This window comes from Phaenicophaeus curvirostris, chromosome 2 (genome assembly GCF_032191515.1).
Source record: "Phaenicophaeus curvirostris isolate KB17595 chromosome 2, BPBGC_Pcur_1.0, whole genome shotgun sequence".
Taxonomy (NCBI): domain Eukaryota; kingdom Metazoa; phylum Chordata; class Aves; order Cuculiformes; family Cuculidae; genus Phaenicophaeus; species Phaenicophaeus curvirostris.
This window is the reverse complement of record NC_091393.1, coordinates 106,968,698-106,981,617: the sequence shown is the minus strand read 5'-3', so window position 1 is coordinate 106,981,617 and position 12,920 is coordinate 106,968,698. Positions and strand designations below refer to the sequence as shown.

Genomic DNA, 12,920 nt, shown 5'->3' with positions numbered 1-12,920 from the left:
ACATATTTTGAGTCTACTTCCTTTCCACCCGCATGCCCAAAACTTCCTGCTCTCAGTGATATTAAAAAAAAAACAGAACTATTTCTTGCACTGGAGAGCACAGCATTCCTATCATAAACTTCAGCAGTGTCACAGCACACAGCCTTTCTCCATTTGAGCAGGACCAGGATGGGAAATTCCTTCCAGCAAGCTGTCTCATCAGCAGTGGCCTCTTCCTGCTTCCCAAAAGGCAGACAGCCCTTGTAATTAATCAGAAGAATTCAGCATTTCCTGCTCCAAAAGCAGATGCATCAAAAGTGTGGTGAGTGGGTCAAGGGAGGAGATTCTGCCCCTCTACACCGCTTTGGTGAGACTTCAACTGGAGTCCCGCGTGCAGTTCTGGAATCCTCAGTGCAGGAAAGACATGGACCTGTTGGAGTGGGTCCAGAGGAAGCCCTTAAATGATCAAAGGCCTGGAACACGTCCCCTGTGAAGAAAGGCTAAAAGAGTTGGAGGTGTTCACCTTGGAGAAAAGAAGACTCCAAAAAGACCTTATTGTGGCCTTTCGATACTTAAAGAAAGTGTAAAAGTTTATAAGAAAGATGGGGAAAACTTTCTGAAAGAGCCTGTAGCAATAAGACAAGGGGTAATGGTTTTAAACTAAAAGAGAAGTTTAGACTAACTGTTAGGAAGAAATTTTTTACACTGAGGTTGGTGAAACACTGGAACAGGTTGCCCAGAGAGGTCATAGATGCTTCATCCTTGGAAACGTTCCAGGTCAGGTTGGATGGGGCTCTGAGCAACCTGATCTCTTTGAAGGTGTTCCTGCTCACTGCACAGCAGTTGGACTGGATGACCTTCATGGTCCCTTCCAACCCAAACCATTCTATGATTCTATGAAATGAGAAGAGGATTTGCCTCATTTTCCTGGGTTTCATGTCAGATGAGACATAAGTGCTGCTCCACTCCCCCTGCAGGTGGATTTAGGGCACAGAGCAGTGTCCCAGGAGATGACACCTGCTTGGATTAAGACATGGCAAAGGGACAAAAATCTCCCAAAGAAAAATAAAATATTTGCATATTGTAGTCTTGGAGAAGTAGCCACTCTGTGAAGTAGCCACTTATTAAAGAGGAGGAGGTTTTTGGTGAGGTTCTGGTGGGTTTTTTTGTTGCTTTGTTGTTTTTTTTTTCACATAAAGTACCTAGCACTATGAATGCTACTGTTCTTTAGTGAAAACGATTACTTCCTAGGAGAAACTTCCTCAACAGAATTATAAAAGGAAAAATGCTAATTTGGAAGAGCTGTAAATGGACAATTATATGGAAAGGAGAGAGGTAAGAAGGCAGGAAAAAAAATGTACCATCTGCAGATACATGGAGCTTTCTTGAAGTCACTACTTGGCTTTATAAACCTTGCCGATGGTGAAACTCTGCTTTTCATGAAAGAAAGGTCCTAGAGCAGGTGCTAGAGCAGGTCCTGACCTACCCAAGCAGCAACAGATGCCACCACAGCAGGACAGCAGAAGGCAGTATAAGCCATGGTTTGAGTTAGAAGGGACCTTAAAGCCCATCCAGCTCCAACCCTCCTGCCATGGACAGGAACACCTTCCACTAGATCACATTCCTCAAAGCCCCATCCAGCCTCGTCTTGAACACCTCCAGGGATGGGGCAGCCACCATTTCTCTGGGCAACCTGGGCCAGTGCGTCACCACCCTCACAGGAAAACATTTCTTCCTAAGATCTCATCTACATCTCCCCTCTTTTAAATTAAAACCTTTCCCCCTCTCCCTGTCCCTGCACTCCCTGATCAAGAGCCCCTCCCCAGCTTTCCTTTGGCCCCTTCCAGTACAGGAAGGCTGCTCTAAGTTTTCCCAGAGCCTTCTCTTCTCCAGGCTGAATAACTCCAACTCTCTCAGCCTGTCCTTGTGTGGGAGGCGCTCCAGTCCTGTGATCATCTTCATGGCCTCTTCTGGACTCCAAAAGATTCATGTCCTTCCTGTGCCAAGGACTCCAGAACTGAAAGCAGGACTCCAGGTGGGGTCTCACGTGTGTGGATTTGAGGGGGAGAATCCCTTCCCTCATCCTGCTGGTCACACTTCTTTGGATGCATCCCAGGATACAATTGGCTTTCTGGGCTGCAAACACACATTGCCAGCCCATGCTGAGCTTCTTATCAAGCAGGTCATTCATATCATGAGCACAGGTACCCTGACAGGCAGAGCACATGCCCCTCTGTTCCAGGTGGCCAACCATCAGACACCCAAGAGCTGTTCTATCAATGGCACAAAGGAACCTCCACGGCAAGAGAAGGGACCAAGGTGTTGCTGGGTTTGGATGTGGCTGAAATAGGGCCACTGCCACTCCACTGGGGACAACTCTGTTCTGCATGAAGTTTGCCCTTGAAGTGTCTCAAGGCACTTGTTTTAAGGAAGGAAAGAATCCACACTCTAGAAAAATCTCCCCAGATACCTCACACTGGGCTCCTTTTGACCCAAATTAAAAGGCCATGAGCTCACCAGTATGCAAAGAGAGAAGCAATGAAGGTCCTGCAGGAAGCCTGAACCTCTTCCTGGTGCATCATGTGGTAGAGTGACAAACACTCTTGCAACACACAGAGGTGTGTTGGGATCTGCTGATGAGGGTCTTGTATGTTGGAGGGCTCGACTATAGGCTTGTAAAGACACTCCTCCAGAGTCTCTCAGTGTGAAGCACAGCTCTTTAGAAAAAAGGCAGTGCTGGAGATAGCCAATTCAGACCCTCCATCTGCCACAGTTGAGGGACAGGCTGCTGTGTGAGCTCCAAAAGAAAAAAAAATAAAGGGGCTAAAGGGGGTAAAAAAAAACAAAAACAAAACCCCAAAAACCAATATGGACCCCTTGTATTCTCTCTCAATGTTTTTCGCAGGCTCTGGTGTCTGATTCAAAAGCTGTGTGCAAGCAGGATTGATGATCAACATGACACAACATGCTTGCCCTGTTCCTGCTTGCTGGGACATTTCAACAGAGGGGTTTACCTAATCCCTTCCTACAAGGAAACACTGGGATCATTTTCCTCCAGCTTCTCATGCGCTACCCGCACTGTCCTGCGTCAGGGCTTTCCTGCAGGCAGTAAGACATCTTTGCTCAGAAAGGAGCACACTTCATTGCTAGGATTACTGAAAGGCAACCATCACCTCCCTGATCAAGCAAAATAAGCATACATACACAGACTGAGGTCCATCAGCCCTTCAGTGAGACACCAGTTCATTTCCCAGTCTCCTGAATCAAGCAGCTGGTTATTTCAAGTGTATCACAAGGTCTGGCAGGTAAGCCCTTACCACAGACTTTCAAACTCCTCAGCATGGGCCCCAATGCAGAAAAGCTCTGCAAGCCACAGAGAGTCAAACCGGTCCTCTCCCCATATTTTTCTTGATCTCTGGAGAGCACCTAGAGAAAACCTCACCTCCTCTGAGCCCAACACAGCCCTTTCCTATTGTCAAAACTCATTTTGTAAATGCAGGGCACAGTGTTCTCTGCCACCAAAACCAAAATCCTCTTCCTACTCTGTTCCACACAGCCCCTCAGGTAGGCACCCCTAAAAATTCCTGGTCTCCTTCACTCAAACCCCACATCTTCACATCAGGGGAAGCAAGTCCCTGGGCTCAACTTCTCTGTCAGGCTTCTCCCCACACAAGCACCCATACACAAGTCAAGAACTACATCCCCCAGGCTCACTGCCCACTTCTCAGGAATTAAATTTCCCCCATGAACCTTATAATCATAGAATCATTAACGTTGGAAAAGACCTCTAGGCTCATCCAGTCCAACACCACTGTGCCTACTAAACCATGTCCTGAAGTGCCACATCTACACCTTTTTTTCAAACACCTCCAAGGAAGCTTGTTCCAATGCTTCACCACTCTTTCAGTAAAGATTTTTTTCCTAATATCCAATCTAAACCCCCCTGGCACAACTTGAAACCGTTTCCTCTTGTCTTATCACTTGTTACTTGGGAGAAGGTTTCTACATAAACCAACATTTGAGTTTCACCACAACTTGATGCCATTTCCTCTCATCCTACTACTTCTTACTTGGGAGAAGAGACCAGCACCCATGTCCCTATCACCACCTTTCAGAGAGTCATAGAGGGTGATAAAGTCCTTTAAGCACATGACCATTACTCTCCTCACCCCTACCCCAGTGTTACATCACACATATCTCCTGCACAACCCCTGAGGCTCACGAAGCGAAAGTCCCCATCTGATGCTGACTTCGATCTGATGCTGACTTTGAGGTATGTGGTCATCACCAGGAGACAAAGTCTGCATCAGAGCTGTGATGATGCAGGAGGTTTTAGGGGTTTTTTTTCTTCCCCCACCACTCCACCCCAGCCAATAAGAGCACTCGCAGAAATACATCTTCACTTGCAGGAAGCAGGGCAGTCAGTCCTCTCACCAGCACGCTCCCCTTCCGAAGTGGTGGAGATGGCAGTGAACTTCGCCTGCAGCTTCACCACACTCTGCTGTTTAGCACTCTGGGGCTTAACCAGGACTTCAGATGGTAAGAGTGGAAAATCATTTCTGTTTTCCTTGTGCTTTAGGTCCTGTGAGTGCTGCTTCCTAACGCACTGATCAAAAAATAGCCCTTCTCCAGCTGCTGCCCATGGTCACTGCAGGGTTCAGGCTGCAGCTGAAACTTCAACTGTTTAAAAAGTCTTTCTCGCTCTTGTAGTGAATCGTGTTATCCAGGGACATCATCTAAGGATTTTAAAGTCAACTTATGGTTTTAACTTATTTGTCAGTGTTTAAACTCTACATGACCTTGATGATTAAATCTAAAGACTGTGGATAACAATTTGACTGCTAAGTACAGATGGGCATTCGAGCGCCGATTAGCTAACTTTAATGAAACATTACTCCATATCGTTTCTTTCTTTGCTGAGCAAGGAGAGTGTTTCAATTGCAGCTGGCTTTAAATCTTTACAATGGGAGCTGCAGACAGGAGTGTCTTCTCTCTGAAGGTTTTAGCTGTACTTCAGCATTACTTTGGCTCCCACATGCAGAAAGTGCTAACGCATTCAGGGAGGGTGTTCGTTCAGCCAACAGCTTCTTGTTTCAGCTGTGGTTTCCTTTGGGGGTTACAAAGGCATGCAGGAACTCTGCTGCATCTTCAGTGCAAAGATAAAGCCTAGCCTTGCTCCTAGTAGTGGGGAGGAGGTTTTGAAAATACCCCATGAATAAAAATAAAAGCAGCCACTTGTTGAAATCTGCCCGTTTGCTTCAGGGCAGGCTGGGAGAGAGCATCCACAGGACCGCAGTCTCATACTGCAGGAATAGGGCTTCCAAATTACTCCTCAGTGAGAAAAACACAAAAGAAGGCCTCTTAATAGAGCGTTCAACTCTCCTCTGCAAGAACAGCCTTCTCTTGCTTAATAACGGGCAGTTGCCTGTTAATTGTTGACAAGGGAAGGAGGAGGAGCAGGCGCTGATCTATTCTCTCCGGTGACCAGTGATGGGACCTGAGGGAATGACAGGAAGATGTGCCAGGGAAGGGTTAGTTAGGGTCGTAGGGAAAAGGTTTTTCACCCAGAGGGTGGTGGAGCACTGGAACTAGTTCCTCAGGGAAGGAGTCATGGTGTCAAGCCTGACAACATTCCAGAAGCATTTGGACAACACCCTCAGGGATACGGTGTGAATGTTGGGGTTGTCCTATTCAGGGACAGGAGCTGGACTTGAAGATCCTTGTGGGTCCCTTCCAACTTTGGACATTCTAGGATTCTATGAACTCTCAACAAGATGATGACCCACTTTACCACCACCTGGCAGAAGTAGGAGGGCCAGATTTTTCTGCTCTCTCTCTACTTTTCCGAAACGAGAGTCAAGAAGATGGAGTCTGAAACACAAATGCTCTGGACACAAGCATCTCCTAGGGAGCAGTAAGAGCTGTTTCCCCAGGTTATGAGAGCACATTCTCTGGGCCTCCAAGTGTTACCAGTGCCTGGCCATGTCACGCAGTGCCCCTGCTCCCACCCAGGCCTGGACCACAAGTATTCCACCAATACCAATATGCCTAGAGCCTTGCACTGTTATCTCACCCCCTGGGATATTCTGCTTTGCTCTTGGACTGGGACCATCACCCTACACACATCCAACTTCTTAAGGTAATGGCCCTCAAGGGCCAAGCTAGTGAAGAAGCTGTCAGGAAAGGTTGTGGAGAAAAAAAATCAGAACTCCAGGTGCCTCACACTAGAAAGTATCTGGGTATGGGAAATTCAGTGATGGAAACTATTCCAAACAGCAAAAGAGATTTCAGACCAGTGTGTGCTCCATACAGTGGCCAACTTGAACAAGAATCAAAGCACAGCAAGTAAAACAAATTCTAGTCTTGAGGAATCTGTGTCACCAGAGGAAAACAGAGGGCTAAAGTTCTCTCACAAGGGCTCAGTAGATTTTATACTTATTTTGCACTGGTATGAGTCATCTCAACACCAAAATTCAATGGGTGAAAGGAGATGAAAAGCCCAGCACTCCTTGGTAAAACCTGGAGCCAAAACATATTAATCTGCCTATAACACATGATGTCTTACCAGCCTGTCTGCAACACATGGTCCAGCCTTCAAGACTGTGACCCCATCTCTCTGGATTTCAGAAGTCTTACCACATATAACACTGCTGGATCTACCAGGCACTGGAATCAGGAACAAGGGCACTTAGGACTGATTTTTGCTTTGTGCAACACATTTCATAGAATCGTAGAATGGTTCGAGTTGGAAGGGGCCTTAAAGGTCATCTAGTTCCAATTCTCCTGCCATGGGCAGGGACACCTTCGACTGGATCACATTGCTCAAACCCTCATCCAACCTGGCCCTGGACAGCTCCAGGGATGGGGCATCCATGACTTCTCTGGGCAACATGTGCTAATGCCTCACCACCTTCACAGAAAACATTTCTTCATCATATCTCATCTAAATCTCCCTTCTTTCAGCTTAAAACTGTTCCCCCTTGTCCTATCCTTTCACTCCCTGATAAAGAGCCCCTCTCCAGTTTTCCTGTAGCCCCTTCCAGTACTGGAAGGCTGCTATAAGGTCTCCCCAGAGCCTTCTCTTCTTCCTATAAAGTGGCTGCACTTCATCTCCTTCAGCCAGCTTCACTAACCTTGCTACCTCATGTCTAGAAAAGATGTTACCATGACTCAAGAGGTGTTAAGGGCTATGAAGCCACAAAGGCACCTTGTGCTAAGATAGAAAAAAGATTGTGGTTATCTCCTCCTCCTCCTCCAAGTCACAGTATCTGCTGTCAACAACTCCACCACTGCCACGTGACTTTCCAACAGGCATAAGTAACTACAGATTCAAGTAAGGTCCTGGAGAGCAGCCAGATGAGCCCAAGGCAGTGACCTGTCTGTTGCTAGGTGAGCTCAGGAAAAACTTATTCCTACAAGGTAGCTGGTATAGAGTTGGTGTTGATGGCACAGGGAAAAGCATTGCATCCCTGAGGAAATGGGCAGCAAAACCCAAACCAAGGCCTTACTCTGTCCCAAGCCTCCTTTCTGACTACAGGCAGGTTCTGCATGGCCTTCTGTGGGTTCCATCACCCTAACTCCCAGGCAGAACCCTGGTCATGACAAGAAGATAAGGTGGTGCTCTGGGAAGTCTCACCCATGAACTGAGCACTGGATGTGATGCCTGGGAAATACCTTAAATCTTAGGCTGCATGGTCATGATTTTGAGACTCTTGAATCCCACTCCAGCGGGAAAATATCATCCCATAGAGAAGTGGATTCTGGGCTGTTAGGTTGCACTGGCTGCACACCCGGTCCCAACATAGATCAGAGACACAGGACAAGAAAGCTTGTCACTTGCAAACCAGACACAAAGCCACTAGCAGAACATCTGCCCTTCTCAAGCACACGGCGGGTCTCTCAGCTCCTACCTGCAAGAAAACATGTCAGTCATTAAGGTAGTTGGGGTATCATCCAGGAAGAGATGTGAATTTGGACATCCTCGCCTTGAGGGAGGGTCGTGGAACTGAATCTTCCCTTTGCAGGTCGAAACTTCAGCCCCCTGAGCAACATTACAAGGAGGTGCAGCCATGACCACCTGCGGGGGAGGGATGTGATAGTGTAACTAGGACATACGTCAGTAACCTGAAAACTGAGGTTTTGCAGCCTCCTGTGCCAGTGATGGGATATAATATTGGACTTCTGGGTTTTTTAAATAGGCTCTGAATAACCAGGTTGCTCATCTCTCTCCTACTTGGATTTCTCAGTACAAACTGTATTGAAATACAGAGTCTATGCTCTGTGCCTGGCTGTTAGTGCGAGATCTAGCTCTGAAAAAAAAAATAGAGGTAATAAAAAGCTTGACTTTCACAGCAAAATTAGTACAAGATCTGTGTGTACATCTGTGTGCAGGTGCATGCATAGGTACACTGTCTACCCCTACACACAGCTTGAACTACACGAGCCACCTCCTGCATTGACAGGTCTTGGCATCAGTAGCGGCTGCACTCCTACACACCTTGCTCCTCCATTTCATGGTCTTTGACATTTAGGTCAGGGTAACAGCACTTCAGCACCCAAAGCAGCCAGTTTTCCAGGACAGTGGGGAGCTGGTTCAAGTTCTGCCCCCACGCCCAGCTGGAGAACAGGGATACCCTCTGCTTTATCAGCATGGATAGAATGATGGAATGGTTTGGGTTGGAAGGGATCTTAAAGATCATCCAGTTCTAACCCTCCTGCCATGGACAGGAACACCTTCCACTAGATCACATTCCTCAAAGCCCCATCCAACCTGGCCTTGAACACCTCCAGGCATGGGGCAGCCACCACTTCTCTGAGCAACCTGGGCCAGTGCCTCACCACCCTCACAGGAAAATATTTCTCCCTAAGATCTCATCTAAATCTCCCCTCCTTCAAATTTAAACCATTCCCCCTCATCCTATCGCTGATCTCCCTAATAAACAGCCCCTCCCCAGCTTTCCTTTGGCCCCTTGCAGTACAGGAAGGCTGCTCTAAGTTCTCCCAGAGCCTTCTCTTCTCCAGGCTGAACAACTTTAACTCTCTCAGCCTGTTCTCGTGTGGAAGGTGCTCCAGCCCAGTGATCATCTTTGTGACCTCCTCTGGACCCATTCTAACAGATTCATGTCCATGCAGAGGGAGAGTATCTTCCCACCACCCTTATCACCACTTAAATCCCCATAAAATAAAAACCTCCGGACACCATCAGGCAAGACTTAAGTTTGCAAGTTAGTCTTGGTGTGCCAGCTAGGAGTAGCAGAGCTGTGCCATCCAGGGTTTATAAGTTATCAAACTTATACTGTAGTCCAAGCAATGTGACACAGCTTTACAACAAGACTCGAAGTTGGACCTTCTGTGATTTGCACTCATGTTTTGTGTTGTTTCAGCTACAAATGTGCCGCCACCTCATTCCACCACGAAACCTGGCTTCCCTATCTCGATTAACACCAACAATCCTGGTGTTCGCCAGGCAGCTCGCCTTGGAGTTTACAGATACAACAACAGTTCTAACGACATCTTTCTGTTTAAGGAATTACAAATCAACAAAGCCATGGTACAGGTAAGAAGAGCCCAAACTTACGGTTGTACTCCAAACTATTTACCCGTTGACCTTCCTACAGAGCACCTAAGACATGGGAACCCTGATCCTCCTCAGGACTAATATGCATATCTAAACAGCATGTTCTGATATCACAGAGTCATGGAATGGTTTGAGTTGGAAGGGATCTTAGAAATCATCCAGTTCCAATCCCCTTCCCATGAGCAGGGACACCTTCCACTGGATCATGTTGCTCCAAACCTCATCCAACCTGGCCTTGAACACCTCCAGGGATGGGGCATCCATCACTTCTCTGGGCAACCTGGGCCGGGAGCTCACCACCCTCACAGGGAAACATTTCTTCCTAATATCTCATATACAGGAGGGATCCCTCTGCCCCATCCCAGTAATTTAGCACAAAACACTTCTATCCACACCACCACACACAGTTCACAATGTAGTACTTGATTCCTAGCCACAATTTTGGCAGCCTTTTCTCCTGCCCTGACTTTAAAGGGGGAAACTAATTTGTCTAGATCGTCAGAGGGCTGAAATACATGCTCCACGTGGAAATTGGACGCACTGTGTGTGAGAAGAGGGAGCACTCCAGCCTGGACAGCTGTCACTTCCAGAAGAAAAAAAACCTGCAACAGGTACGTGTCCAATTCCTCAGGGTACCCAGTAATTGCAGGTGGTTCCTGACCATCTCTAGCTTTACAGTCACTTTCAGGCCTGCTCTGCCATGTCCCCACATTTGTACCAGGCTCCTCTGTGCAAAGCCAGCCAGGGTGAAGCAGGGTTATCAGGGTTACCTCTCTAGCTCCAAGGCCAGCTCCTATCTGCACCGAGTTGAACCAGCCTGTCCACATTCCTAGACAAATGAGTGAAATTGGGCAGATATATAGTGTAGGTACTAAACAGATAGACTTCTTCGGTGGAGAAAATCCTTGCAGGGGCTTTCCAACTAAGACAGGATTACTTGGCAAACAGTAGTTTTCCCAGAAAAAAGGAGGCAGACAAAAAGATCCTATTCTCTCCTACCCCATCATGGCCCATAGACAGCAGCCACCTTAACTTCATAGAATCATAGAATAGAACAATAGAATCACCAGGTTGGAAAAACCTCTTGGATCATCAAGTCCAACCATTCCTACCTGCCACTAAACCATGTCCCTGAGCACCTCGTCTACCCGTCTTTTAAACATCTCCAGGGAAGGTGACTGAACCACCTCCCTGGGCAGCTTGTTCCAGAGCCCAATGACCCGTTCCGTGAAATTTTTTTCTGATATCCAGTCTGAACCTCCCCTGGCGCAGCTTGAGGCCATTCCCCCTTGTCCTGTCCCCTGTCACCTGGGAGAAGAGGCCAGCTCCCTCCTCTCCACAACCTCCTTTCAGGTAGTTGTAGAGAGCAATGAGGTCTCCCCTCAGCCTTCTCTTCTCCAGGCTAAACAACCCCAGCTCTCTCAACCACTCCTCGTAAAACTTGTTCTCCAGCCCCCTCACCAGCTTCATTGCTCTTCTCTGGACATGCTCCAACACCTCATCACCAATACCGCTTTTATTTGCAGATGCTGAGATGCTATTTTGAGGTCTGGATAACGCCTTGGTTAAATAAAGCGTATGTCCCCATTGTTCGCTGTCACTAACTACTGTTCCCCGACATGAGCCTACCTTATAGTGGATCTACCACCATGACTTTTTCCTTGTCTGGACCGCTGAGGCCAAAACTGAAGAGGGAATGACTGTACAAAATCGCCACAGAGCTTTTCTCTCAATGCACGTGGTTGTTTTTCTCCTTAAAAAAGATGCTCAAAATCTGAGTAACAAAGAAAAGACCTGCCTTGACTGAATTCATTGCTATCTGGTTGTGTATCTTTTTTTTTTCCAAAACTAAACTTCAGATAAAGGTGAGCTGTCATTCATTCAGTAGAGAGCCATCCACCCTGTCACTGAAGCTTCCAAGTAGTGTGAACGCACCCAGTAAGTACTGCTGGAGTTGCTTTATTCTGTGATAAATCTTCACACAGCTATGATGTAAACAAGCCTAAACCACAGCACACATGACTACAGTACTACTGAAAGTTTTACAACAAAGGGATGTTTTGCCTGGGGATACACACACACACAAAAGTCTTAAGCATCTCCAGTGCTCGGGAAAAGGTTACACATACCGGTCAGGAATGAGTGAGATTGAGTTGTTCTTTCTCAAGGCAAGAGTATGGCTGTCTCAAAATACATCCACAGCCCAGAAATCATAGAACCATTAGGTTTGGAAGAGACCTTAAAGATCATCCAGTTCTCATCCCCTGCCATGGGCAGGAACACCTTCCACTAGAACACGTTGCTTAAAGCCTCATCCAACCTGGCCTTGAACACCTCCAGGGATGGGGCAGCCACCACTTCTCTGGGCAACCTGGGCCAGTGCGTCACCACCCTCACAGGAAAATATTTCTTCCTAATATCTCATCTAAATCTCTCCTCTTTCAGCTCAAAACCATACTCCCTTGTCCTATCCCTGCACTCCCTGGCAAAGACCTGCTCCTCAGCTTTCCTGGATCCTGTTTTGGTACTGGAAGGCTGATCTCAAAGGGGTTAGCAGTGATCTCAATCCCTCTTCCACTTCAGCTGGGTGCTTCACAGAATGTCAGGGACTTCCAACCATGCTGCCAGCTCCAGCCAGAACAGGCCAGAGAGATTCACATTTCTTCCTTCAGCCAGCAGGACGGACTGGTGCTCAATAACAGACATCATCATCCTTTCCGCCTGCCACAGTGGGAGCGAGAAGGCAGTAAGCACACGTCAACGGTCTCCCACGTGTGACTCTGAGTCTCTGGGACACAGAGCTACTTCTCACCATGCCCTCACTGAGTCACTTCCACATGTGCTAAACAAGAGTTAAATGGTGCACCTGGCATCCTGCAGGCTGACAAACCCATCATGCTCTTCCTGCTCTCTCAAGGAAAAGGCAGCAAGATTGGTTGGATGTCTCTGTCCAAACAGGCTTGTATAGCAGCATGTTTTACATAAAACTGTTGCCAGCATTTCCTGCAACGCAGATGAGCTCACTGCAACCACCACAGTGTGAAAGCAGGCAAGTACCTCCTGAGAAAGACAGATCAGCCTTATGTTTATAGCTGCAGCAAAGTGTTTACTGTAACACTGCAATAAGAGAAGCAGACTGGAATAGCAGCATCCATCATCCCTCCTGCGTAAGAGTTATCATAAGCACCAAAGAAAAGAGCAGAGCTAAAGCCAGCTGAGCTCTCTGTACCCCTCCAGAGCATTTTGCTGAGGAAGGATCTAGGCAATTTGGGAGCCTTGCATCAGAGGACACTGCTAGCACTCACCTAAAAGAACTGCTGCTAAGTACCATTTAATCGCAACGACATCCAGCAGTCAAAAAGTC

At 47.3% G+C, this 12,920-nt stretch overlaps 1 protein-coding gene across 1 annotated transcript; it reads left to right on the top strand.

Moving 5' to 3' along the window:
* The first annotated feature begins 4,411 nt into the window (after window positions 1-4,411).
* Window positions 4,412-11,409, top strand: CST7 (cystatin F). Its single transcript, XM_069850386.1, has 4 exons — window positions 4,412-4,518; window positions 9,363-9,535; window positions 10,051-10,167; window positions 11,083-11,409. Exons 1-4 carry the CDS (start codon window positions 4,443-4,445, stop codon window positions 11,158-11,160), a joined length of 444 nt encoding a protein of 147 aa, XP_069706487.1. The 5' UTR covers window positions 4,412-4,442; the 3' UTR covers window positions 11,161-11,409.
* Window positions 11,410-12,920: the final 1,511 nt, after the last annotated feature.